Raw genomic sequence first — 23,913 nt, 5'->3', positions numbered from 1 at the left:
ACATATTTGCAAGCGTAAGAATAGAAAAAACAAAGTGCTTGAGTTTTTCCCTAGAAGTTAATGTTCTGGTGAAATATTCAAAAAGGAAAGAATCTTGAAACTTCATTGGAACAATACCAAAGAACTTGCTGGACTGTATGGATTCTGGAATGCTACGTCTGCTATTAATTTATCAGATGAGCTGCATAAAGTGACTCCTCAGTCCCATCACCAGAGGAGCAAGGACATATCAGCGAGCACTGTGCTTTGCTTTCTCAGAGTGACTATACTTTGACCATGAAATTTGGAAACATAGCAGGCTACTTGGGAAGTGCTGCCACCAACAAAGCCCCATGAGATCGTGTCCTGACATGGTCTTCCAACCCAAAACAAGGCCCCAGCCAATGGATGCCTCTGGGATCTCAGCCCTCTGGAGGGTCTTGGCCAGACCCATTGCACACCTCATTGTTTGACAGCTGGTACCAGGGCTGTTTGCCATAGGTGAAGATCTCCCACAACACGACCCCCAGGCTCCAGACGTCGCTTTCCGTCGTGAATTTCCTGTACATGATGCTCTCTGGAGGCATCCAGCGAATGGGCAGCATTGTGTGGCCACCAACCTGGAGAGAAAGGGATCAACAGGGAGGTATCAGTCACCCCGAAACCAGCTGTGGAAGGGAGCTGCTGGGGGATACTGTTTGCTTTCCTTATTTGCACTTTATAGTTTTAATTGTTTATAAACACATAGGGATATATGACTTCTTCATAGTCTCAAGCAACAGAGACAGAAGGCAAAGAGTGATCAAAATCATTTAAAAAAATATTATTTGCAAGTCTCTCTCTCAAAACCAGATAGGAGCAGGGATGATGATTAGGTAGATGATCACCTTGGGTAAATAAAACTACACACACATACACACACTTTCTGCTAGGAGGATGACTCAATCTTCTAATTAACAAGATCACTTTGACCAGGAGAACAAAGAGGGACTCTGCATCCAAAATGACCAACCAGTGACTCTGCTTCCTTGGCAAGGCCACAGACTCCTTCTGCTTTCAGGTCTTATGTGTGCATGATGCTGATTCAAACTCCTCCACCATCACTCAGCGATGGGCAGGTCAGGCATTATTATTCTCATTCTACAGATAAGGCAATAAGATTCAGATTGCTTACAGACACAAAAACTCAGGTCTTTGGATTCTAAGCTCAGGACTTTCCTCTATTACAGGGCACTGCTCCTTAGATTATTTACCACAATAGATAAATACATTTTTTTAAATGCCCATTTTAATGAAAACAGAGACTGGGGCATCAGATCGCAATCGCATTAGTACAGGCAAAGAAAACTTTCTTTGACAAAGTAAAATTGTATATGACTTCCTACTTCACGGAGGAAAGTTAGGAAGCTCATTTCCAGGTTTGTCAGGGATGCCTGATTTCAAACCCATGAAAAGATTTCTGCACAGTAGTCCTGTGGCTGGTAGGTTCTGCTTTTCATCCTGGTAACCCCCCAGCACCACCAGTCTACACAGTGTGCCTGACAGCTGAGAACAGGTGGGCTCATCCTACAGCAGAAAATTGGACCTCTCTAACAACTCTGGGCCCTGAGTTTATAGAGTAATGGTGCATAGAGTTTCTGCCCAGTTCTAATTCTCAAAATCCAGTTAGTATTTATTAAAGGAAGAAAATAAACTAACAGTGCCTGGAAAATGTTCCCCTACCCCAGAACCCAAGAGGCTGAAGTGTCAGAGATGTCTAACATGCTTGGTGACTCCCAGTGATGTTCTTAGCACCAAAGAAAGCACAAGAGTACAAAAGGGGGAGGATATTTTATTTCATTCTTCTCTGTATGACGCATCCAAATTTGACAAATAGGGACAAAAACTTCTGGCTCAGGTGACCCATCTCTACTATTCAGTTTTTAATAAACAAAAAGCTCATAAAGCCTAAGTTGGCTTCCATTGGCATTAGATTTCCTCATTCTTCCTTCAGCAGTGACAGGTCATCAGTGTTCAATGGACAGAGACTTCTCTTATGGTCTTACCTGATGTCTGAAAGTGGTGGCAACAGTCACCCTCAGGGTCGATACTCAAACTGCAATCAGTATGGCACAGATACTGACCAACCAGAAAGGATGTGGGTGGTAGATATGGGTGCAGCTATCTCAGCACATTTCTGGTTTGGCAAATATCTGCCCTGTTTATAACTGTGACCCCCAGGTGCCCAGGACTTTGGGAGAGGGAATCTGCTGACATACACAGAGGACCTGTTGTTTCCAGATGCTTGGGAGGACTTGCGGTATGAGGGTAGAATGATCCCACCAGGTCTGGGCAGCCCACGTGGCAACGCCAAGGAGAGGACTGCTTTGGGCCATGCAGGGATGCTGCTGCCACCTTGCAGAGCTTGGCAAATGACCCTTCTGTTTATGTACCAGAAAAGGCTGGGCACTTTGGCACACACATTTTCAAAGATTGTTAACCCCTAGAATAAAGCATCTCTAGTCTTGTCATTCTCTGAAGCCATAACTGGAATGTACCATATAGTTTAGAAAACATCTATACACGTCTGGTGTCATTTAATTGTGTGAGCAAACCATAAAGAACTCAGGACTCCTGGTGGCACCTCTAGCCTACAGCTGATGAAATTGCTCCTGGCAATTATGGGACCTTGCCTGGTGGTGCAGATAGGACAGGGGTCTACACATTTTAACAGACCATTTTTATCCACACAGCAAGCATTTTCTGGGGACCTCTTAAGATACAAACATGGCATTGTTCTGTTTACCTAACATGCAAAAAAAAAAAAAATGGGTAAGATGAAATCAAAGAGAAAAACAATCCCTTCTGCTATTCATCTTATTTTTAACCTTACCTCTCTCATTTTAACCTTTTTCCTACCTTATAAAGAAGAGCTCATCTCATCATTGTTCATCTCAGCATACTGCTGTGGTGCAACCAGCTCCACTGTGCATTTTGGTGTTGCTGTTCTTTCTCATTAGATAAAATAGAACCCCAGTGGTCGAAGTGGCTTAGAGAAGGGGGAATCTCACAATAAAGACTGAGACCTGGTCTTCTTGTTATGCTGTCCGAGGTGTGTTATTTTAATATCCAGGAAAGGGAAGTATCTGCTAATCTCTTAGAACGAAGTGTAGAACTTAATAAGAGTGGTGTTCTTTTTTGGGAAGGGATGAATTACTTCTTGCAAAGAGCCTTCCTGCAAGAGCTATTTAGAAGTGTGACACCTTGAATTGTACAGAAATTTTTAAAGCTAAAAGGCTTAAAAGAGTGGGCAAATGCATGGCTCTGAGGGTTTCATCCCAGAGTTACATGGAGAGGGCCTGGTTCTTAGTGAAAAAGACATAATTATTTCTTTTATGAAAATATTGAAATTAGAATCCAGATTTATGATCAATATGTAGTTGGTGTGTAGGAGTAACAAGAGACTGGGATATTATGACCCAGCATGGTGTTCTTTCAGATATCAGTCCCTCGAAATGTTAAAAGCTGGCAACCCCAGAAGTTCCTAGATCAAATATGTCAAATGTACTGTAAATTGCAACCCTCTTCAATTCAAGGAGATCCATCAGGGACTGAGCCTTATTAAAGTATATGAGGAGATCGGCAGGAAAGAACAAACTTAACTTTGGTAAATTAAACTATTTGAATGTGTGTTTGTGGGAGAGATAACCATTTATATGTGTCTTGAATAAGATAGCTAAAAATACACTTTGAGGTGTGTTAATCTAGCAAGATCTCAGGATTTCCATATCTACCTGGGCATTCACAGCTGCAATGCAGTGGATGACAATAGCTGGTTTCCAATCGCTCACTTACTTGTTTCCTACTTGGGTAACCTGGACTAGTTGCCAAATGTCTCTGTGGCCAAGGTTTAATAATTATATGTAAGTAATAATGTATACCTCCCAATGTTGTTGGGAGGTATTTACTCAAGCAGGCATTTGTGAAAGTGCTTTCTAAGTCTTAAAGTATTAATGCTTTCGAGGTGTGGCTTTCTTCTCTGGAAACTTCACTCTCTTACTTTCTCCAGAAGCAGCCATTCTGGAGACATTAAGAAGAATCATCATATGTCACTCTCCTAAACTCTTCATTTGGCCATAACCAAGTGGCTCCTTTGATAGCAACACCCACTTTTTTTGGTCATTAGCAATGCAAGATAGAAAACCTGATACTGGTTCTCTATCCTGAATTGCTAATAGCCAAGAAAAAGCTTCTGTTTCCTTTAAAGAAGAGAGAGAGAACAAAAGATTCATGTTTTGATTTACATGTTTTCTCATCTGATCATTTATTTTCTGCTTGCTGTCTCTTTGGGGCAGATTTTTCACTCTAATTCTTTCAAGAATCCCTTCTGGGATTTCACGCATGCTGTTATAAATAATTCTTTCCTTGTTCAGATGTCAAACGGGTGAGTGGTGGGACAATCTAATAAAAGTTCAGACAGGGTTCACAAGTTTTCTAAGCCTATTTAGTACATTTCTGAACATTTCTTTTGCAACGCTTTCTCAGAATTTTGAAGCATGTCACAAAAGTAGACCCTCCCCCCCCAAAAAGTCACTGTTGTTACAAATTACTGTCACATTCTAGTTACAGTCACTTGATGGTTTTTGGACCACACAAACAACACACTGTGCAGCAACAAACACAATGAGACATTTGTTTTGTATCGTACTACTTGGCAACTTGCCCTCATGCCCTTGCTTAAATATTTGTGAGATGGAATGTGATCCCAGGAATGACACTGGGAGTCGGAATTCCTGCTCTTGGCCTGATATGCTGCGGGGCCTCAGGGGCTCTCCAGTAATTAAGTTGAATGGGGTCTCATGGTCTTCACTAAACTCACCAGGTTGACCTGGTGCAAGATGAGAAACCCAGTTATCTGGTGAGTTGACTTGGACTTGCAATTTTTGTTTTCCTCAACCCAAGAGACTGGAGTTCTAGTTCTTGTGCTGCTATTAACCAGCTTGAGCAGGTACTCTCAAGTCTGGCTTCTGTCTTTATGGGTAAAATATGAAGAGTTAGGGCAGCTTTTGGTTACTTCCAGCACAAAAACGCCATGGTTCCGGAATCACCCACCACCTTGGTGCCACCATAATCATCCATCAACACTCAGTCTTCACCATTTACAAAGAATTTCTATTCAATTGTCTCACTTGAACCCAATGGTTATGCTCTAGAGCAGACATGGACTTGCCTGGATAGTGCAAGTAATGCCCCTAAAAGTCAGTGAGTTTAAGTAGTTTACCTAAAGCCACATACCAAACCTCTTCCCATTGGACATCCTATATTCATTAGGATGGACCACTCTGCTTTTCTGCTTTTTCCAGTCTCCACACACACTCTGTGTTCAGCCAGCAAGCTTAGGTGGCTTCCTACCCAGGGCCAAGTTACTCATGCCTCTTAGAAGTTTGATCTTCTTCCCTTTCTCCCTACTTCCCAAAGGTCTCCTTTATAAAGGCAAGCTCAAGTCCCACCACTTCAAGAAAAAACTCTCCCTTCCTGCTGCAGCCCAGGGATGATTCTAGTGCTATTCGTGTAGCTCTGGGAACACAGAAGGAACTCCTTTCTTTGCCTAACCTATCACATGCCTCAAGAGGGATGGACACAAATCAGTTCTTTCTGGTGGGGGATGAGGCAGGGTCTGGTAAGCATACCATGTCTTCAATGGGTTCCCCGTGAGTGCTGCTATTTGGGGGAGGAATTCTCGATGTGTTCCTTGAAAGTGATCAGTCTTCACTACCTTCCCGTCCATTCTCCAGTCATTTCTGTAAACTCTCGATAGAACCAAGCCTTAGATTAGACAGATGGAAACAGTCTCACCTAGTTGACGCTACAAATAAGAAATTCATAACTTCTCAAAATGCAGCCAAATCTACTGTGGTTCACAAGGAGTATAAAGGCTCTCTAAGTTGTATAAGAAACCCCATGTCTCAGTTTGCCACCTGTACAGTAGACAGGGGGAGTGTCCATGTTGCAGACTTGGAACTATTATGTCTGGGAATTAAGTCTAGGAAGACTTCATTATGTATAACATAAGGGAGTATTTTTCTAAAGATAGTTACTAGTATCACATCTCTTCTGAGGCTGGAGAAAATTAAGAGAGACTAAAGAGGGAAGTTAAACTATGAAAACATAATTTTAAAAACCAGATGACCATAAGGGCTAATCACTGCAACTTGGTTAAACCAGCAAAGCTAATCAGAACAATGTCTGAGGCACAAGGCCAGAAAGAAATTCCACAGTGCCTAAAATAAATCAAGTTGAAAAAAAATGGATCCTGTTTTTAAAATATATCAAGAAAAAAACTGCTCTTTTAGCCCTTTTTATTTATATGACACCTCATAATTTTGATAGTGATATGTAGAGAAAAATCACAACTGCATTCTAGTTAAAATACCCAGGCCTGAACATTATTTAAATCGACCTGTTTGAAAGGTATTTCAAGACAATAAATCCTGAAGAAAATACTAAAAGGCCCTTGGTGTAAATATCTTGCATTAGAAATCAATGATTTTATATTTAAATCAGAATGGACACATCTAATTGGTTTGACTACAAAGTTTATTTCTTACTCAATAAATTCAAAGTACACACTCTGGTCATTAGGTTGTAAATTGTGAAAAATTTCAGTTGTTTGTGGCTTAACGAACAATTTATTTTTTGAAATTGGAAGGCTGGAATTTAGGGAAATGAAGGAATTTGCTGAGCAAGTGTAAACATGAATTGGCGACCAAACGGTATTGAAGACAGCTCTCTATCCCACCACTCTTCATGCTGACAGGCTAGGTTCTTTCCCATGAGTTGTTGTTGTTTGTTATCCTTGGTACAAGTTAACAAGGAATGCACCACTCATTTTCCAGGTATACTGGGAGACGAAAGAGGAAGTGACAAGTTAGCTCTCCCCACTATGTTGGGCTTCTTAGAAAATGCATTTATCATCCTCCTTGTGTCCCCATCTTCTTCCCTTCTATTCTACTGTATCCATTCTTCTCCGTACTGCCCCTCCCTGTCCATTCCTACTTCCCTATGAATCTCCTCTCAAATCTCACTTGTCCAGACCCAGTTCAAATGCCAATGTTGCATTTAGTCTTTTCTCATTTGTTTCTTAATTCCTCAAAGGATCATACCCCACCAAAACTCACTCTCCCTCTGTCATCTGCCTTCTGTGCTTCTGAGAGGCACATTGGTAGACAGGAGCCTTTCTACAGACCCAAAGCAAATGCCTCTCTGGCTTTGAAGCTGCTAGTGATTTAGAGGTGAGTAATGTCAATCTGGGACCTTCTAAACTCAACTAGCAAAGACCAATGATGCCTGGGAGGCCACTTTCAGCTTGTGGTATTTACTCAGTGAGTCAGTGATAACTTATTTGGAAGCCAAACATTCTAGTCCCTTAGAAACTTGTAGGCCAAAGGGCAAGCCCCATTAAGAGATGATTAGTTGTCAGAAGCTTTTGGTTGCATTAAATATTGAAGGGGCTCCTAGACCTCCTCATCACACCCTACGCTCCATTGCTTTGTTTCAGCAGTTTTTCCTGATGTGTTCCTTAAAAATTCATGAACCTGTAAACTTTAAGGAATAGCTAGACCTTATTTATTTATTTATTTGTTACATGTTGCATCTGTGATAGGAGGTTAAAAACAGGGCCTGTAATCCCAGCGCTTTGGGAAGCCAAGGCGGGCAGATCACGAGGTCAGGAGTTAGACCAGCCTGACTAACATGGTGAAACCCCGTCTCTACTAAAAATACAAAAATTAGCCATGGGTGGTGTCACGCACCTGTAATCCCAGTTATTCAGGAGGCTGAAGCAGGAGAATCACTTGAACCCGGGAGGCGGAGGTTGCAGTGAGCCAAGATCGCACCACTGCACTCCAGCCTGGGCAACAGAGCAAGACTCCATCTCAGAAAAAAAGAAACAATGTCCACAAAATCTTCCCCTTGGAGAAGAACCTGGAGCCATTGTGGCCAGACAATGACCACATCCAGGAAAATGAGAATTCTCCTACTACAAAGAGTGATAAGGGGCTTCTAGGCACGTGGCTACTCAATCAGGGGATACTTTGTGGGTAGAAACAGGCTTTTCTGCCTTCTCTCTCACTCCTGAATGAACATAGCTCAGGGCAGGTAAGGAGGAGTGCTGTACCAGCTTCATCTCCCTCTTTTGAGCCCTGGAAATTGATTATTGCCACTCCTGGAACTGCTGTTATTTGCAGCCTAGAACATCTTTCAATCTGGTCACAAACATAAGGTAATGACTTAGTAACTTCAAGGCCAAGTAATTAGTCAAAGAGAAGATGTGCTGGACCTTAATGCTAACAGTATTTTGTCAATTACTTTTTACATCATTAAATAACTATTCTCCCAAAATAAGGCAAATTATCACCTGTTTTGAAGGGACAGGTCACAGAGCTATTATGACTATCTCCTGACACCTGGATTCTAGATAAGGCAAATTCAACACAAAATTTCCATTCAAATTTGATTGTATTTTTTCTACTGTGAAATAATAATAATAATAGAAATGATGATAATACTTATACCTCAGGTTTGCCTACACTTTTTGCTTTTTCATAACATTTCCACAGCTCTTCACTCTAATAATTGTGCCAACTTGAAAATATTGTTGCAAAGTGTAGATATTAGAAAAATGTCTTTCTTCGGAAGAAGCCAGACTCAAAACCCTTAGGTGATTCCTTTTACATGATATTTTAAAAAGACAAAACTATAGAACTGAGAGGAGGGGAGGACTTGCTTTAGTCAGGCACACAGGAAGCCTGAAGATGATGGAAATGTTCTACGTCGTGGTTGTGGTGGCAGTTAAATGACTGTGTTTGCCAAGACTCACAGAACTGTGTACTGAAAAGGGTGAATTATACTATGGGTATATTATACTTCAATGAGCCTTCCTTAAAAACAAATAAACAAGCTGGGCACAGTGGCTCACGCCTGTAATCCCAGCACTACAGGAGGCCAAGGCGGGAGGGTCAGGAGGTCAAGAGATGGAGACCATGCTGGCCAACATGGTGAAACCCCGTCTCTAATAAAAATACAAAAATTAGCTGGGTGCAGTGGTGCATGCCTGTAGTCCCAGCTACTCGGGAGGCTGAGGCAGGAGAATCACTTGAACCTGGGAGGCGGAGGTTGCAGTGAGCCGAGATCACACCCCTGCACTCCAGCCTGGGTGACAGAGTGAGACTGCATCTCAAAATAATAAAATAAATAAAATAAAATAAAATAAAATAAAGCTCTTAGGACAACTCCTGGCACACAGTAATGTACAACAAACCTCAGCTGTTTATAGTTATTCTACGTATTTGATTCTCCACTAATCCTGTGGGGTAGGTCAGGCATGTTGGCATGTTCTTTTATCCTAACTTAAAAAGATGAGGAATCTCAAGGGACCAACCCAAGCGCACACAGCTAGGAGGTAGAGAGTATAGGTCAGGACCATCTCTCCAAAGGCTTAGCACCCTGCATTTTAGCTTTAGTCTGACATGGACTCAGCTGCAGGGATGGAAAGGGCTCTCTATCTTAGTCTGCTTGGGCTGCCACAGGAAAGTTCTACAGACCAACAGGAATTTATTTTCTTACAGTTTTAGAGGTTAGAAGTTGAAAGTTAAGGTTCCAGCCAATTTGTTTTCTGGAGAGGGTTCTCTTCCTGCCTAGTTGGTGGTTGCTTTCTTGCTGTTCCCTCACATGGAGGGAAGTCACAGCGAGTGAGAGCGAGAGAGAGCTCTCAGATGCCTCTTCCCATGAGAACACTAATCTTATCAGATCAGGGACCCACTCTTATGACCTCATTCAACCTTAATATTTCCTCAGAGTCTCCATCTCCAAATAGAGTCATACTGAGGGCTAGGGCTTTGATGTATACATTTTGAGGGGCACAAATATTCAGTTTATAACACTCTCCTTGCTCATCCCTCCCTTCTGATTCTGGCACAGTTCAGGGGAGCAAGAACAGCTCTGAATACTAGGAGGTGGGCAGTTCTGGTCCAGAATCCAAATCTGTGGCCCTTTGTCAGATCTTCATATTCCCAAGTGAAGACCCAACCCTACCACTCCCTTCCCTTCCTGGGTAACTCTTGGTGGCTTCCCTATTACTATCTCATTCTAGAGCTTAGCAAATGGCTAAAACCTGCTGTTGTTCTACAGCAGCCCCGGTCCATTTCCAATGCAAACCTTAGAGCAATCTCTTCCCTCACTCCCCTACACACCCCTTTGCAAGTTCCCTGGGAGTTGGCTAAGGGAGAATGAGGAGACCCTGACACTCCTTAATGAGGTGTATACAGGGGCAGAATGGCTTCGTGGACTCCATGTTACCTCAGGTTACCTCCCACATGGGTTTCATTTTCCCCATGACATAGGGAAGGGCCCCTGCTTGTGTACTGTATATAATTTAAACAGCCAAAGACCCCTAGTTTTAGAAGCGATTGTGATTTCATCTTATTTTGCATTTGGCTCTAACGGGGAGCAAGTAAATCTTCTCTCAGTATAACATTAAGCTTTAATCACACAGAAGTTTTAGAATTACATTTGGATCTAGAAACAATGAATCTTCATTGTAAGAATAAAGTAAAATTAGATAGTAACAACATGTTCTTCCCCTCCTGCTGATAGCCCCGCTCCCCAGTAACTCTTAATCTTCACAGGGAGTTTCCCAAGTGGATCAATGGAAGAATGAAACCCTTAGAAAGTACTAATACACCACGCTGCCTGGTGTGAGGTTATTGTGTTTACACATCACTCAGCAATGGGAAGTTGTGCATTCCAAAGATATACATTTCATCGAACTGCCTTTTTAAAATGTTCAATGTTACCAAGCTTTTCATGGCCTCCTGAGCATTATGTGTTAAACCCAAGAGACCATCTAATGTTTAGCATTTGAGACAAAAGCATTGCACCCTTTGATGGTGAAAAGTCACGGAGACTACCAAGGTGCTGAGAAAAGGCAACCAGGAAAACGGGATCAATATGTGTGTGTGTCATTATCTATGTTATGATGATGGCATTATGCTGGTTTAGGACCAAAACTCCAATGTAAGACTCTTCCTACGTAAGTTACTCAGACAGGCTGATATTCCAGGTAGCTTTTAGAAAAGGACGAATGCAGTGATTTGTCAACATAGCCAGAAAAGCAAAGGCTTCTCTGCATTCCAAACAGCACTCTCCATATCATCTGTGATAGTGGTGATGACTGCTATACTGCCTGCATCCTGTCCAGTAAGTAGAGAAAGTAGCTATCCCACCATCAATCCCAGCTTCTTCATTAATACTGAAGACTGCTGGAATCTACATTCCACCATTAGCCTGAGATGAGGACTTAATACACCAAAACCAGTTAAAAATGAATAAGGTCTTCTTTCCTTTCATCTGGGGAAGTTCATTCTGCTATGGTTACTGATGTCTGCCTTCATGTGAGTGTAACAACAACAGAAAACCACTTTCTCTAGAGAGTTCTAAATGCTAGCCTGGCATCATTATGGTTCTAAATGCCAATCTGGCACCATTATGGTTCTTTTCTGCTATCTCTGTGATATATGTAACACATAGCAATTGTGATCTTGGTTTTGAAGGACATAATGATTACTATGATGATTGTGAGAGTTAAGAAATAATATAATAAATTAGCTTTCCCTTACTGAGCATGTACTTTGTGTGCCATGCTCTGAGCTGAAGACATGACCTACATTTAAAGCTCATTTTCCTTATTCCTCTTTAGATATACTTACAGATAAAATATACCCATAAAAAGTGCACATGCTAGAAGCAGCAGCTGCTTTGCGATTTTGAAACTGGAACTCAGTTTCTGACCAACTGCTTTTCTCTGCACAGTGGTGAAAAGTGGAAGCTCAGTGTTAGGGAAGTCACTGTAGCATAGCCCTGTGCTTCTCAAACCTTTCCACCAAAGCATCCCAATACTGCAGGAAGAGGTAAACAGTTGAGGGACTGGGGATTAACTGGGACTGTGTCTGGAGCACTAGCCCAGGTGTTTATGGCAAGTCTGGAATTTATTTAAAGTCTTATATTTCATCTTTAACATCGGATACAATGATTGCATTAGACTTCCTAATGCATTTTGAAAAGTAAGTTTATTTTGCGGTTTCATGAGTCTATGGTCCAGACACACCATCTTGGGTCCAAAGGCTACTGGGTCAGACTCCTGTTGGAGAAGTCTGGAAGCAGAAGTGAATGAGCTTTGGAGTCTACAGACATGGTTTCCTGTTGTAGATCAGCCACTTGCCAACTAGCTGAATGTAAATAAATCACTTGTCTTAGAGTCTGTTCATTGCATCCAAAAAGGGTAAGACCTAGAAGCCTAAATCAAGCCTATAAACTTCCCCAGTAGACTAAAAGTTCTGAAGAGGTGATGTTTCCCTTGGAGAACAGCCCTATGGCTGGGACTTAAGCAAAAGGAAACATTCAGGCGATAGCAGTGAGTAACAGTGAAACCCTTGCCGCAGGATTTGATACAGTCCTGCTCCACTGCACGATCCTGAGGTGCACCATTCATGCTGCGGTCCAGGTACATTCTCCCTCTCCTCCTGGAGTTGTATGACACAGTGAACTACAGTGAAGACTGGGGCTTCTTGTGATTACAACGACTTTCCATGTGACTTTGGGCAAGACATCACCTCCCTTTAAGCCCAGGTTTTTTATTCATAGAATCTGGGACAATGATACTTATTGTGTCTTACCTGTGAGGTTCAAGTGAAATAGTTGACATAAAGTGTGACTTCAGTGGTAGCAAGAAATCCACATGTGATAAATCACTACTCTTGCTTCTTTGCACATATCTTTATTTCAGTCCATTTCAACACATTCGTGTTTATACAGTCATGCCCCATTGTGGTAGGGACTGTTGGTTGGTACAAAAGTAATTGCTGTTTTTGCCATGAAAAGTAACAGCAAAACTGCAACTACTTTTGCACCAACCTATAGTTAGTGCTATGTGCACTGTGGGGAAACAAAGTTGAGTTAGATAAAGTTCCTGCCCTCCAGAGCTTGTTCTATGACCATAATGCAAGACAGAATCGATGCCATAGTGGAAATGTGAACAAATGCCTGTGGCTTGTGATAGTCCCAGCACTAATACTGTTTGGCTCACTCCTTAATCTAGCGATGCTGTCAGTTCCCTTCTGCTAACAGGTTGGAAACAGGACACCCAAACATTTGCCATGTGTCCAGAGGATCACATGGAAGAAGACTGCAAAAACTAGCTCATAGAGGGTGGCAGGAGAGAAGGTTCTTCAAAGACATACCCATTCCCTGCCTCAAGGTCCCAGTTCCTTACTGAAGTTTTCTGTGAAGAAGGTGTTGGCCACAATGCCACAACAGAGGCTGCAATGGCTGAGCTTAGGTGTAGCTGTGTGGCTAACATCTAACATCTAGCTACCATTTACTGCAGGCCTACCACGTGCTAGGCATAACCAAGAACTTTATGCCTATTAATTAATGAGCGACAGTGAATCACAAGCCTAGCCAATGTAGGGATAAAGAGGCCATACCAATTAGGGATCCCTATCTGCTACATGTCACAGAGACAGTGGCTTAATCATAAGAGGGGCTTCATTTTTCTCACTTAGTAGAAGTCCTGAAATATGCAGTCAAGGGCTTGTGGAATACTCTAAGATGTTCTTCCAAGGTTATGCTTCCAAAGACATCTTGAGTCTGTCTACTTCTTTCCACCTCCATTTTGAGAAATCTTCAAGTTCCATCATTCCCTCCTCCCGCTGTCCCCTGGGCTACTGCAACAATCACTCCCCATTTTCCTTCTGACCTTTTTCCAATTCACAGTTAATACAATAGCAAACTCTTCAGTGACTTCCCATTGCCCTTAGGATAAAATTAAAAGTCGTCAGGATGGCTGCTGGTGCCCCGTTTGATCTTAGAGACTTTGCTGGTCTTGTGCTTCTCTGTCCTTTCCTTGCAAGGTCCCCCACATTTTGATCTTCCCTCTCTTTCCTAAACTCCTTTAGCTCTTTCTGATGGCATAGGTCCCTCAAACGTGCTGCTCTTCAATTTTTACCTGGCTAACTTCTACTTGTCCAACAGGACTTGACTTAAATACCATGTTCTTAGGCATCAAAAGCAGGTTCCCTCGTTAGATCATAACGGTAAATCCTTTTCCCTCACAGCTTAAGGATATCCTTTTTTTCTGAGGTTACATGTTTGCTATTTCCTCCAACCTCTAGATTACAACTTCACGGCAGACAGCACAGTCCAGTGCTGGGATTCTCAACAAATATTTGTCAAATGAATGGATTGTATGTGGTTGCCCTAGGGAATAGTCTCAGAGGTGGACAATACTGTATGAAATAAATATGGGAGGAGAACCAGCAGCTAAAACCAGAAAGGCAGCTTCCTGTAAGTGCTGGTGGGGCTACGGGCACATACCCCTTGGATCCCAGAGGGGTATCCAGAAGGGAAAGGCAAAATGGACAGTAGCTGATCTGCTTTAGAAAAGGACACCCATGTCCTGTTGAAACTGTAAATCAGGAACAAAAACAGACATATGTTGTGTGTAGGGTAATGAACATATAGGATACGTTACCAGGAAAAGCCACTGAAAGCAAAGATGAATGAGCCAAAGTGACCCCTCAGCAGAGGATAGTGTGAGAGGGAGCTGGGAGAAGTCAGTCAGAAGGGAAGTGCTGGGTGCCCTGTCCCCAGGGGTGTCTTTCTTTTGCTCCTCCTGTAGTATAGCCTGTTGGCCATCCCACCTTCACTGCATGAAGTCATCCAACTACAGCGGCCTCCTTGTAGCCCCAACAGAATTACCCCAGGGTGACGAGCCTCAGGATGGCAGTCTGGCTTGGAGGCAGGAGCGGCTCACCTTGAAGCTGCCTTGGCATGGCCACATGGATGCTTAGCATGATGGCAGGGGAGTCCAAGGGGGCCAGCAGAGCTTAATAAAAAGAGGTCTAACTTCCCCAAACCAGCTCCCAGCATTGCCACTGCCTCCTGTAGGAGCTCACTCCCACCTCTACCACTAGAGTCAGGGCCAGAGTGCTGTGCAGTAACTCATGTCAGGAGAAGCTAAACTTCCCTCTTGCCAAACTCCCTCTCTCCCAATGGACTATTTGCATTACAACAGATAAGAAGAGCAGCTATTATAATATTTTTAGACTTCTTAAACCCTTATTGCAAAAAGTATAGGTTTCTTTTTCCTTAATCATGGAGTTGATATTCATTTGCTTACTTTGATAACATTCACTTATTCAGCAAAAATATATTGAGCTACCTGCTGGGTGTGAGGCACTGTCGTAGGCACAGGGGTCATGGATGTGAATAAGCTCCATATCCTCATGGAGCTCTCATTTTAGTGGGATACAAAGGTCATATGTAAAGAAACACATACTAGGCACAATAATTTCAGGTGGTGATAAATACTGTGCCAAATAATAGAGTAAGGGACTGGAAAGAATAGAGGGGTGGTTCTATTTTAGATAGAAAGGTAGATCAGTCAAGGCTTTCCTTAGTAGGTGATAGCTAAGCAGAGATTTGAATGAAGTAAAATAACAAGACATGCAAACATTGGGAAGAGGTTACATTCCAGGTATTGGGGTCAGCAGGTACAAAAGCCCAGAGCCAGGAACAACTTCTATGTGTTTCAAAAGCAAGCAGTCCAGTGTTACTTGGGGTTATCATCAGTAGGGTTCTGTATAATAAGCACAGCTGTGCTGGGATGTGTGTCTATATCTGTATCTGTATCTACATCTATATTTATGTCTCAGTACCTCTATATTAAAATAATTTGCTACTTCCAGGCAATATTTTAAGGCACATTACATAATATTATGGGGTATTACAACAAATACACGTAGTCTGTGGCCTAGCTGTCATTACCATTTACTAAGTAGGGAAACGAAGACATAGAAATCCAAGACCACTGACAGAATCAGGGTCCAAGATGGTGATGGAAGATGGATGTTTCCAATCCTCTAACCTTGTCTCTTTCTGTTTGATTTCTGCCTTTCATTTTGCATCACTTCCCCAAGTCCCCTTGGTGGCATGACCAGCTATGCAAGTCAGCTAAGGCAGTCATCAGCCATGTTTTCTGAGTCTTGTTCAGGAGGAAATCTCTTCCTCTTTGATGCAAAGAATTTGACAATGACATAATTGCACCGTATCAATAACCAATGCTTTCTTTTGCACGAAGTAACAGGTTCTAGGAAACAAAGCAGGTCTGACTGTGTGGGTGTCCCTCACAGTCCCCCAAGGTCCCAGTTCCTCACTAGAAAAGAGAAAACAGCAGCAGAAGGATCCTATTACTGCTAGCTCCTTCAGTGTTTCTCAGAGCTCAAATCTCTAGGATGCTTAGTCATAGCCCCCTTGGGACTTCAGCTTTAGGATTTATGCAAATGGTTTCTGCATGCTTCTCTCAGTCAGTACCTGGGTAGGAGAATCCCTCCAAATTACATTGTTTTTCCTGATTATTTCCCCAATATTCCACCTGTTATGTGATCACATCACTGCTAAGGTGGTCACCCTTTGACTCCTAAAACAATTTGAGATGTCTTTGAGGAAGAAAGCTGCCCTTATGGTATCCTGGGAAGAAGAGAGAAGATCTCATAGCCCTGAAGTCCTTAATAATGATCAGCTGGCATTCTTTTTTTGTGTGCATCTTCCTTTCTGCCTCTAAATCCCTTAGTCAACTCCTATGATTATGTTTCTGTGAATTCCCTCCCAAGGTCTATCCTCTACAATCGCACTTCGTTTATACCAACACATCTATTTATGTGCAGATCATTGGCATTTAGGATACTATATTAACTGGTTAATATCTACTTTAATCCATTTCTTGAAATAGCTTAAATAAAATATATAAAAGTCTTCCAGCACTAGTATCTACTCTCTGAACACAGACTTGGGGATTGTAATTCTCTTTATCCCTGAATTTGTCTTTGGAGATGAAGCCAAGAATACTCCCAAGAATGGCAAGGCTTATACAGAATGAACAAGTGATTGCAAATTAACTGGAAACTATAGAGAAAAGCAGAGATGATTTATTTTCAACTTAAGAACATCAGACTTTGGAACAATATTCCCCCTTTCTAATGGTGGTCTGTCCTCTGCTGGCCCAAGGATTAAATGTCCTCAGATTTCATCCCCCTTTTGAAAAATCCCTGTCCCTCCCTCCCTCCCTTCCTTCCTCCCTTCCTTCCTTCCTCCCTTCCTTCCTCCCTTCCTTCCTCCCTTCCTTCCTCCCTTCCTTCCTCCCTCCTCCTCCCTTCCTTCCTTCCTCCCTTCCTCCCTTCCTTTCTCTCTCTCTCTTCCTCTCTCTCTCTCCTTTCTTTCTCTTCCTCTTTTCTTTCTTTCTTCCTTTCTTTCTTTCTTTTTTTCTCTTTCTCTCTTTCTTCTTTCTCCTTAAATAGCACAACCATCACCACCAATCACTCCTGTTTTTGTTCAAGCTAAAACCCTAGAAGTCATCATTCATTCCCTGTTTTCTCTTATCCCCATGTCCAAGCCACCATCAGGTTCTTTCAGTCCTACCTGCAGAACATGTTCCGATTGCACCCCCTTCCCCCCATCTTCACTGTTGCCACCTAGGCCAAGCTGCCACATTCTTTTGCCCAGATCCCCACATTAGCCTCCTAACAGGTATGTCTGCTTTCATTCTTGCTTCCTGTAATCCATTCTCCATACAGCAACTGGAGGATTCTTTTCAAAATGTAAATTGGATCTCATCACTCCCCTGCTTACAGTTCATCAGCACCTTCCACTGTACTTGGAATAAAATCCAAACATTTTAGCAGGACCCCTCCGTTCCTACCTGACACAGGTACAGCTCAGCTCCCTGTCCTCCCCACCTACATCTCTCCCCCTTGCCTACCACACGGGGCACAATGAAGGCCACGTTGGCCCTCTTTCTCTTCCTTCTTTATTGCACTTAGAATTAGCTACAATTATTATTTGTATTATGTTGCTTGTCTTTTCTGTGTCCCTCCACTAGAACAAGCTTTAATGGTCTTGTTTGCTGCTATAGCTCCAGTACTCAGTATAGTGCTGAGCAGAGGTATAAACAGTTGTTGAAATAGATGAAGGAGTGAAATTTTCACCCTCCAATGAGCCACAGTCCCTCTAGGAAATCTCATCTCTGGAAGAGCCACAATCACTATAGTCCTCACCTTTCCCTTCCTTTCCGTCTGTCATGCTCCCACCCTCCTGGACAGTCCCAGAGACTCAGATCTGCCACTGGGCTTCAACCAGAGGGTGTGTGCTCCTGGGATTCATAACTTGTGGCACTTTGACCTACAAGATAATCTTATAAAAAGGGGTTTTATAATACAGTCATGTGCCACATAATGGTTCAGTCCATGATGTACAGCCCATACAAGGGTGGTCCCATAAGATTATAATACTGTAATTTACTGTACCTTTTCTATACTTAGTTATGCAAATACTTCCCTTTGTGTTACAATTGCCAACAGTACTCAGTACAGTACATTACAGTCCCATGCTACACAGGTTTGTAGCCTAGGAGTGATAGGCCCATGCCACACAGCTTAGGCATGCAGGAGGCTTTACCAGCTAGGTGTATGTAAGTGAACTCTATGATGTTCACACAATGGCGAAATCTTGTAACCATACAGTTCTTGGAACATATTCCTGTCATTAAGCAACACATGACTGTATATACATCCTTATATTTGGGCAAATCACAGTATTGATCACATCATATAGCGGACTCTCCTGTCTGTATATCCCACTGAAAATTTCTCAGAGGAGGGACTTTGTTTTGAGCTCTCTGCTATCTCCATGCCTGGGACAGTGTGGGCTGTAGTAGGTCCTCAATAAATATGTTGAATGAATTAGTACAAATGAACTAATACAAGTAATGAAGTTCTATGATCTTATGGGTAAAACAATTTCCCATGAACTGACCAACGTGCCTCTTTAAAAGATTGCTTCAAAGTTTCAAATAAATGGTAAGCAAATGGATTTTTGAAATATAAGTCAGTTGTCAGAGGGAAAAAAGAAGAAAGAAAGAAGGAAAGGAGAAAGGAGGAAGAAAAAAGAAAAGGAAAGAAAGGAAAGGAAGGAAGGAAGGAAGGAAGGAAAGAAGGAAGGAAAAAAGAAATGGAAAGGAAAGGGAGAAAAAGGGAGGAAAGGGGAGGGAAAAAGAAAAAAATAAAAAAGGAAACTACTTCCTTCGCACAAAGTAAATCCAGAACTACCAAGTTTAGCGCTAAACTGGTGGAGTCTCCCAGGTGGAGACTCCTGGTTGGGGTATGAGAAAACTGCATTAGAATAGGCCCCTCCACCCTTTTTCTCCTCCCATTTGTTTTTGTCTCACTTTAATTATGACTGCTTCCTTCATGCTGGCCTCCAGGAATGCACTGCATCCCTTTTTAATTATCTCACAAATGAAGCTTTTCATGTTTCACCTCAGCTCAAGGTGAGCTGAATGGCTTTGCTAAACTCTAAAGGAAAACCATAGGACAATAAACACTAAGGACACAACAAACAGAGAAATATTGTGTTGCACAGAGTCCAGGCTTCTAGTAGGCTCTCTCGGGGCTGATTCACCAAGCTCACTCAGCTCCGTCCCCCAACTGTTTCTCCAACTCAGCAGGCCACCTACTGGAGCCCCTCACCTCCTAGCCTGGCCTGACCTGGCCTGATGTTGGGGGCACCATTTGTAGACAACCCTATCCACCCCCAGAAATGCATTCCTAGACATCTTGAGACCTTCATGGTCAAGACAGGGTGAGAGTCTTCTCTGTTCCTGCTGTCCCTGCCCTACTTGCAGAATGACCATCCTCTTTGCTTCAGGGGTCAGACTTTACCTTTCCATATCCATGTAACCAAACTTGAATAAAACATAATACTGGAGCCATCGCATAACAAGAAATATATATGCTGATGGCTAGTTCTTTACAGTGTGTATTTAGTAAACCTTTCAGAAGATGAGAGTGTTTATTTTTGAGGAATTTGTGAAAGGCTTTTATCCATTTGCTGAACACTTGAATGGTCACTTCATCACCTCTCTAAATTAAATCAGTGAAGTTGCACCATTATTTTAATGTGGAAAAAGTGGTTACCCCTGGAGTGAAAAAATTAGGTTCAGCAGAAGAGGAACCCAAACTGAGCATTATAAAGTAAAATGCTGCCAAGAGACACCCACAGCACCTGGGAAGCTTCTGCATCCACGCATGTGAGCTCACACCAGATGCAAACCTCAAGCCTTCATGGGCCAGGCGTTTCATGATCTTCACTAATGAAAACTCAGTCAGTTAGAACTGGCCTCATTCTGATAGTCATCCTCTTGGGGTCTTCAGAAATTGTCAACAGGCTTGCTTTGCATTTCTATCACCCAGGGCAGTAGGGGGTAAGCTTGTGCTTAACTGGAGGGAAGCAGGCAAAGGTGTGGCTAAAAACCACCTTATACTGCAAGGGGAATAGTGCCTGACTACTAGTAACCAAGGTAAGGTCAAGAACAGGCAGGGGTGAGTATTAGCAGGAAGATTTCCTGTTTGCTGCAATCAGCTCTTCTGTCATGAATGGCCATTAGGTCATTAACTGTTTGAATATTCAGATGAGGACAGCTGTGAAGCCCCCTTCCCTGCACACCTCTGATGCTCTATAATAGGATACTAGGGGGGCATTTTCAAATGTCCCCTCCCTGCCCTATTCAGAAATTCTGGCCTTCAGGTGAGGAAAAAGGAGTTGAGTGTGTTTACTACCTGTTCTAGAAAAGGCTCTGTATCAGTCAGGGGCCAGCGCAGCATCTCACAGCTGGATCCAACTTCTGCCCCAATTATGGCATGGGCCCTAGAATGGCCCACTAACTTAGATCCTTCTCCTCTTTCAGTCTGTGTAGGGAAAGAACTGGGAAGAGAGTGAGCAAGAGATATGGAGCAATTGGTCTTTTGATAGAATGTTCCAGAAGACAGGTAATTAACTGCCATCCTTTCTCCCTCTCTCTGCTACCCCATCCGCAACCTGAAACCAAACAAGGGGCTTCAAGGGAATTCCTCATAAAGATTGGGGATGCTGTAAGAAGGGGTGCTGGGACCTTATTGTGCATTTGAGCTTCTGTTTAGACAACGGGCTTGTGTGTACTGCAAAGGGAGCACAAAGGGATGGACAAAGATGGTGGAGCTGAGAGGGCCAGTGGCAGAGATCACTTGCCCATCATCTGAAATGGCAAAGACATGTGAGTCTTTCAAGAATAAGTGGGCACTGTGGAAATTGTCTACTTTTAGCCTTTTTGTCTGTACTCTGGCTGCCCAAGGGTGACCCATGGAGAAATAGTGACAACAGAAAAGAGAATGACAACTGAGAAGTAACCAGATGTATCTTCTCCATCCTCAGTCCCTCCTCCAGGCCCTAACCAAACAGGAAGAACTAGCACCAGAAGAGGGAGAGGGGAGAATTCCAGGCTGTGACACCAGATGGGGAAGCTTTGAATCTGATGTAAGAATAAAGTTTTAAACTAGACTCAATTGTTTCATAACTAAAACTGAACTGAAAGTCTTGGAATCTGCCTGAGATGCGATTAAGTGGTGACCATGCTGGCCCCCAAAATGCTGTAATGTGTATCACTACACACCTATCACACCTATTAGAATGGCTAAAATCCAGAACACTGACAACATCAAATGTTGACGAGGATGTGGAGCAACAGGAACTCTCGTTTATTACTGGTTGGAATGCAAAATGATACAGCCATTTTGGAAGACAATTTGGCAGTGTCTTACAAAGCTAAACATTCTCTTACCATATGACCCAGTAGTCATGCTCCATGGTATTTACCCAAAAGGAATTGAAAACTTATGTCACAAAGAAACTTGCACATGAATGTCTATACCCGCTTTATTCATAATTGCCAAAATTTGGAAGCAGCTAAGGTGTCCTTCAGTAGGTGAATGGATAAACTGCAGTACATCTATACCATATAATATTATTTAGAACTAAAAAGATATGAGTTATTAAGCCATGAAAAGACAAGGAAGAACTTTAAATGCCTATTATTAAGTAAAAAGAAGCCAATCTGAAAAGGCTACATAATGTCACATAGTTGGAATCAAGTATGATTCCAATTGCATAACATTCTGGAAAAGCCAGAATGATGGAGACAGTAAAAAAAGATCAGTGGTTTCCAGTGGCTAGGGGATAGGGAAGGATGAATAGGAGACACACAGAGGATTTTTAGGGCAGTGAAACTATTCTGTGTAATACTACAATGCTGGATACATGTCATTATACATTTGTCAAAACCCATAGAAAGTACATCAAGAGTGAACCTTAATGTAGGCTATGGACTCTGGGTGATAATGATGTGTCAGTGCAGGTTCACTGACTGTAACAAATGCACCGCTCTGGTGCAGGATGTTAATAGTGGGGGAGGCTGTACATGTGAGGGGCAGGGGGTATATGTGAACTCCACTTTCTGTTCCACTTTGCTATAAACCTAAAATTGCTCTGAAATTGTTTTTAAGATGTGCTGCAATGAGGACATGGGATGTGACTGTGACCGAGGCTCAGTGTCTTGGGTTCCTCTCTTAGAATGCAAGACAGCTTCCATTCATGCCATTTAAAAATTCAGGAAGGGAGGTAGCCAGCCCTGTCCTCTCCTCGCTGTGCTTTCGCCATCGTTTGCTGGACTGTGGAGGCTGTTCTGTAGAAACCAAGAACCTGAGCAGAGGACATGAAAGTGTGGCTTGGAGGAAACCTACAGGAAACAGTGGGGTGGAAGCTGGCATGGGGAGGTCCACCCACCCTTCCCCAGGGTGGGAGTCAGTGTGGCTGGAAGTCCACTCTCAACAGGAAGCTGTGCTGTGCAGGAGTCTTGGCAATGGACACACAAGGAGGGCTTAGGAAAGTGAATCTAGGGCAGGATCATTCTCACCAAGATGAAATTCAGTTTTACCATGAAATATACACACTATTCTCTTCCACATAGGATTTTTTAAATCTTATTTTAAAAAGTCAGATTTTTTCTAGTTTTGATTTTGAGAACTCAAGAGCTAAACTTGCCAAAGAGGATTACAAGGCTGTTCAGTGTATCAGTATAGCAATAGTACTTAGCTAAAATACATTCAAATGGGCAAGAATTAAATATTAGTGTGAAATATCTTTAATTATAATAATTTGTGCCTTAATGGCCCAATATGCTGGTAGTACCATAGCTAAAGATATTAGAATACAATTTTCATCACAAGAGTTCTCTTTTAAAGACTCTTAACAGACAATACAAAAAGAGAGAGGCTTTATTACTTACTGATGGGAAGGAGTCATAATTGAGGACTCTGAGCATCTTATGCATGTTATCACAAGCTTCAAAGGGCCCAGGCAATTGTAAAAGAGAAAACTCTAATTTGGGGCCACCAAAAGTATGTTCAGTGGGAGAGGGATAAAACAGACACTAAAATGGACTTAACGAGCTGGCTTGGTGTTTAACCTCATCCTCCTATACATATACATAAGTGACATAAGTGACTGGGTTCTGTTATGCAGGCCAAGGAGAGGGGCTCCAGGAGGCACTAAAGAGTGTATAGAAGATGCACCAAGAACCTCAAGGTCAGAAGTCAACAGAGAAGAGCCTCTTTAGCTGAGATAAAAGAAGGCTGCATTGGGGATTCCAAAGAAGAGGCTGACAACCTCAACTGCAGAGAAGAGTCCGTTTGGGACAACCTTTCACACACTGGTACTTCACTAGAATGACATCCTCTGAGCCTGGACTGCAGAACTGTGTCATGGGTGACACTGTATCATGTGTAAATGAGGTCCTTCCAGTATCAAATTTCTTCTCTTTCCTTAATGGAATCAAATTATAAGACATGAGAATGTTGGCAGGTGGGTGGGCGAGTTTCTCCACGAAGCAGAGCCAGAGGCCAAGGTGTATCTCCTACTAGTTTCCCAAAGAGTGCAATGCCAGAGATGCAAGCGTGAGGGATAAGGAGAGTGAGG

General features: G+C 42.5%; 1 protein-coding gene across 4 annotated transcripts in view; it reads right to left on the bottom strand.

Annotated features, from left to right (window-relative positions):
* The window catches only part of NTRK2 (neurotrophic receptor tyrosine kinase 2), a 545,280-nt gene that overhangs the window by 4,866 nt on the left and 516,501 nt on the right, over nt 1–23,913 (bottom strand). For all 4 annotated transcript variants that reach the window (XM_058445160.1, XM_032164403.2, XM_032164408.2 and 1 more), the window contains one exon: nt 441–599. In XM_058445160.1, coding sequence (XP_058301143.1) covers nt 441–599 — 159 coding nt within the window. The remainder of the gene's footprint in view (nt 1–440; nt 600–23,913) is intronic.

The sequence above is a fragment of the Hylobates moloch genome, unplaced genomic scaffold, assembly GCF_009828535.3.
Source record: "Hylobates moloch isolate HMO894 unplaced genomic scaffold, HMol_V3 SCAFFOLD_10, whole genome shotgun sequence".
Lineage (NCBI taxonomy): Eukaryota > Metazoa > Chordata > Mammalia > Primates > Hylobatidae > Hylobates > Hylobates moloch.
The sequence above is the reverse complement of the archived record's forward strand: the minus strand, read 5'-3'. Positions and strand labels throughout refer to the sequence as shown.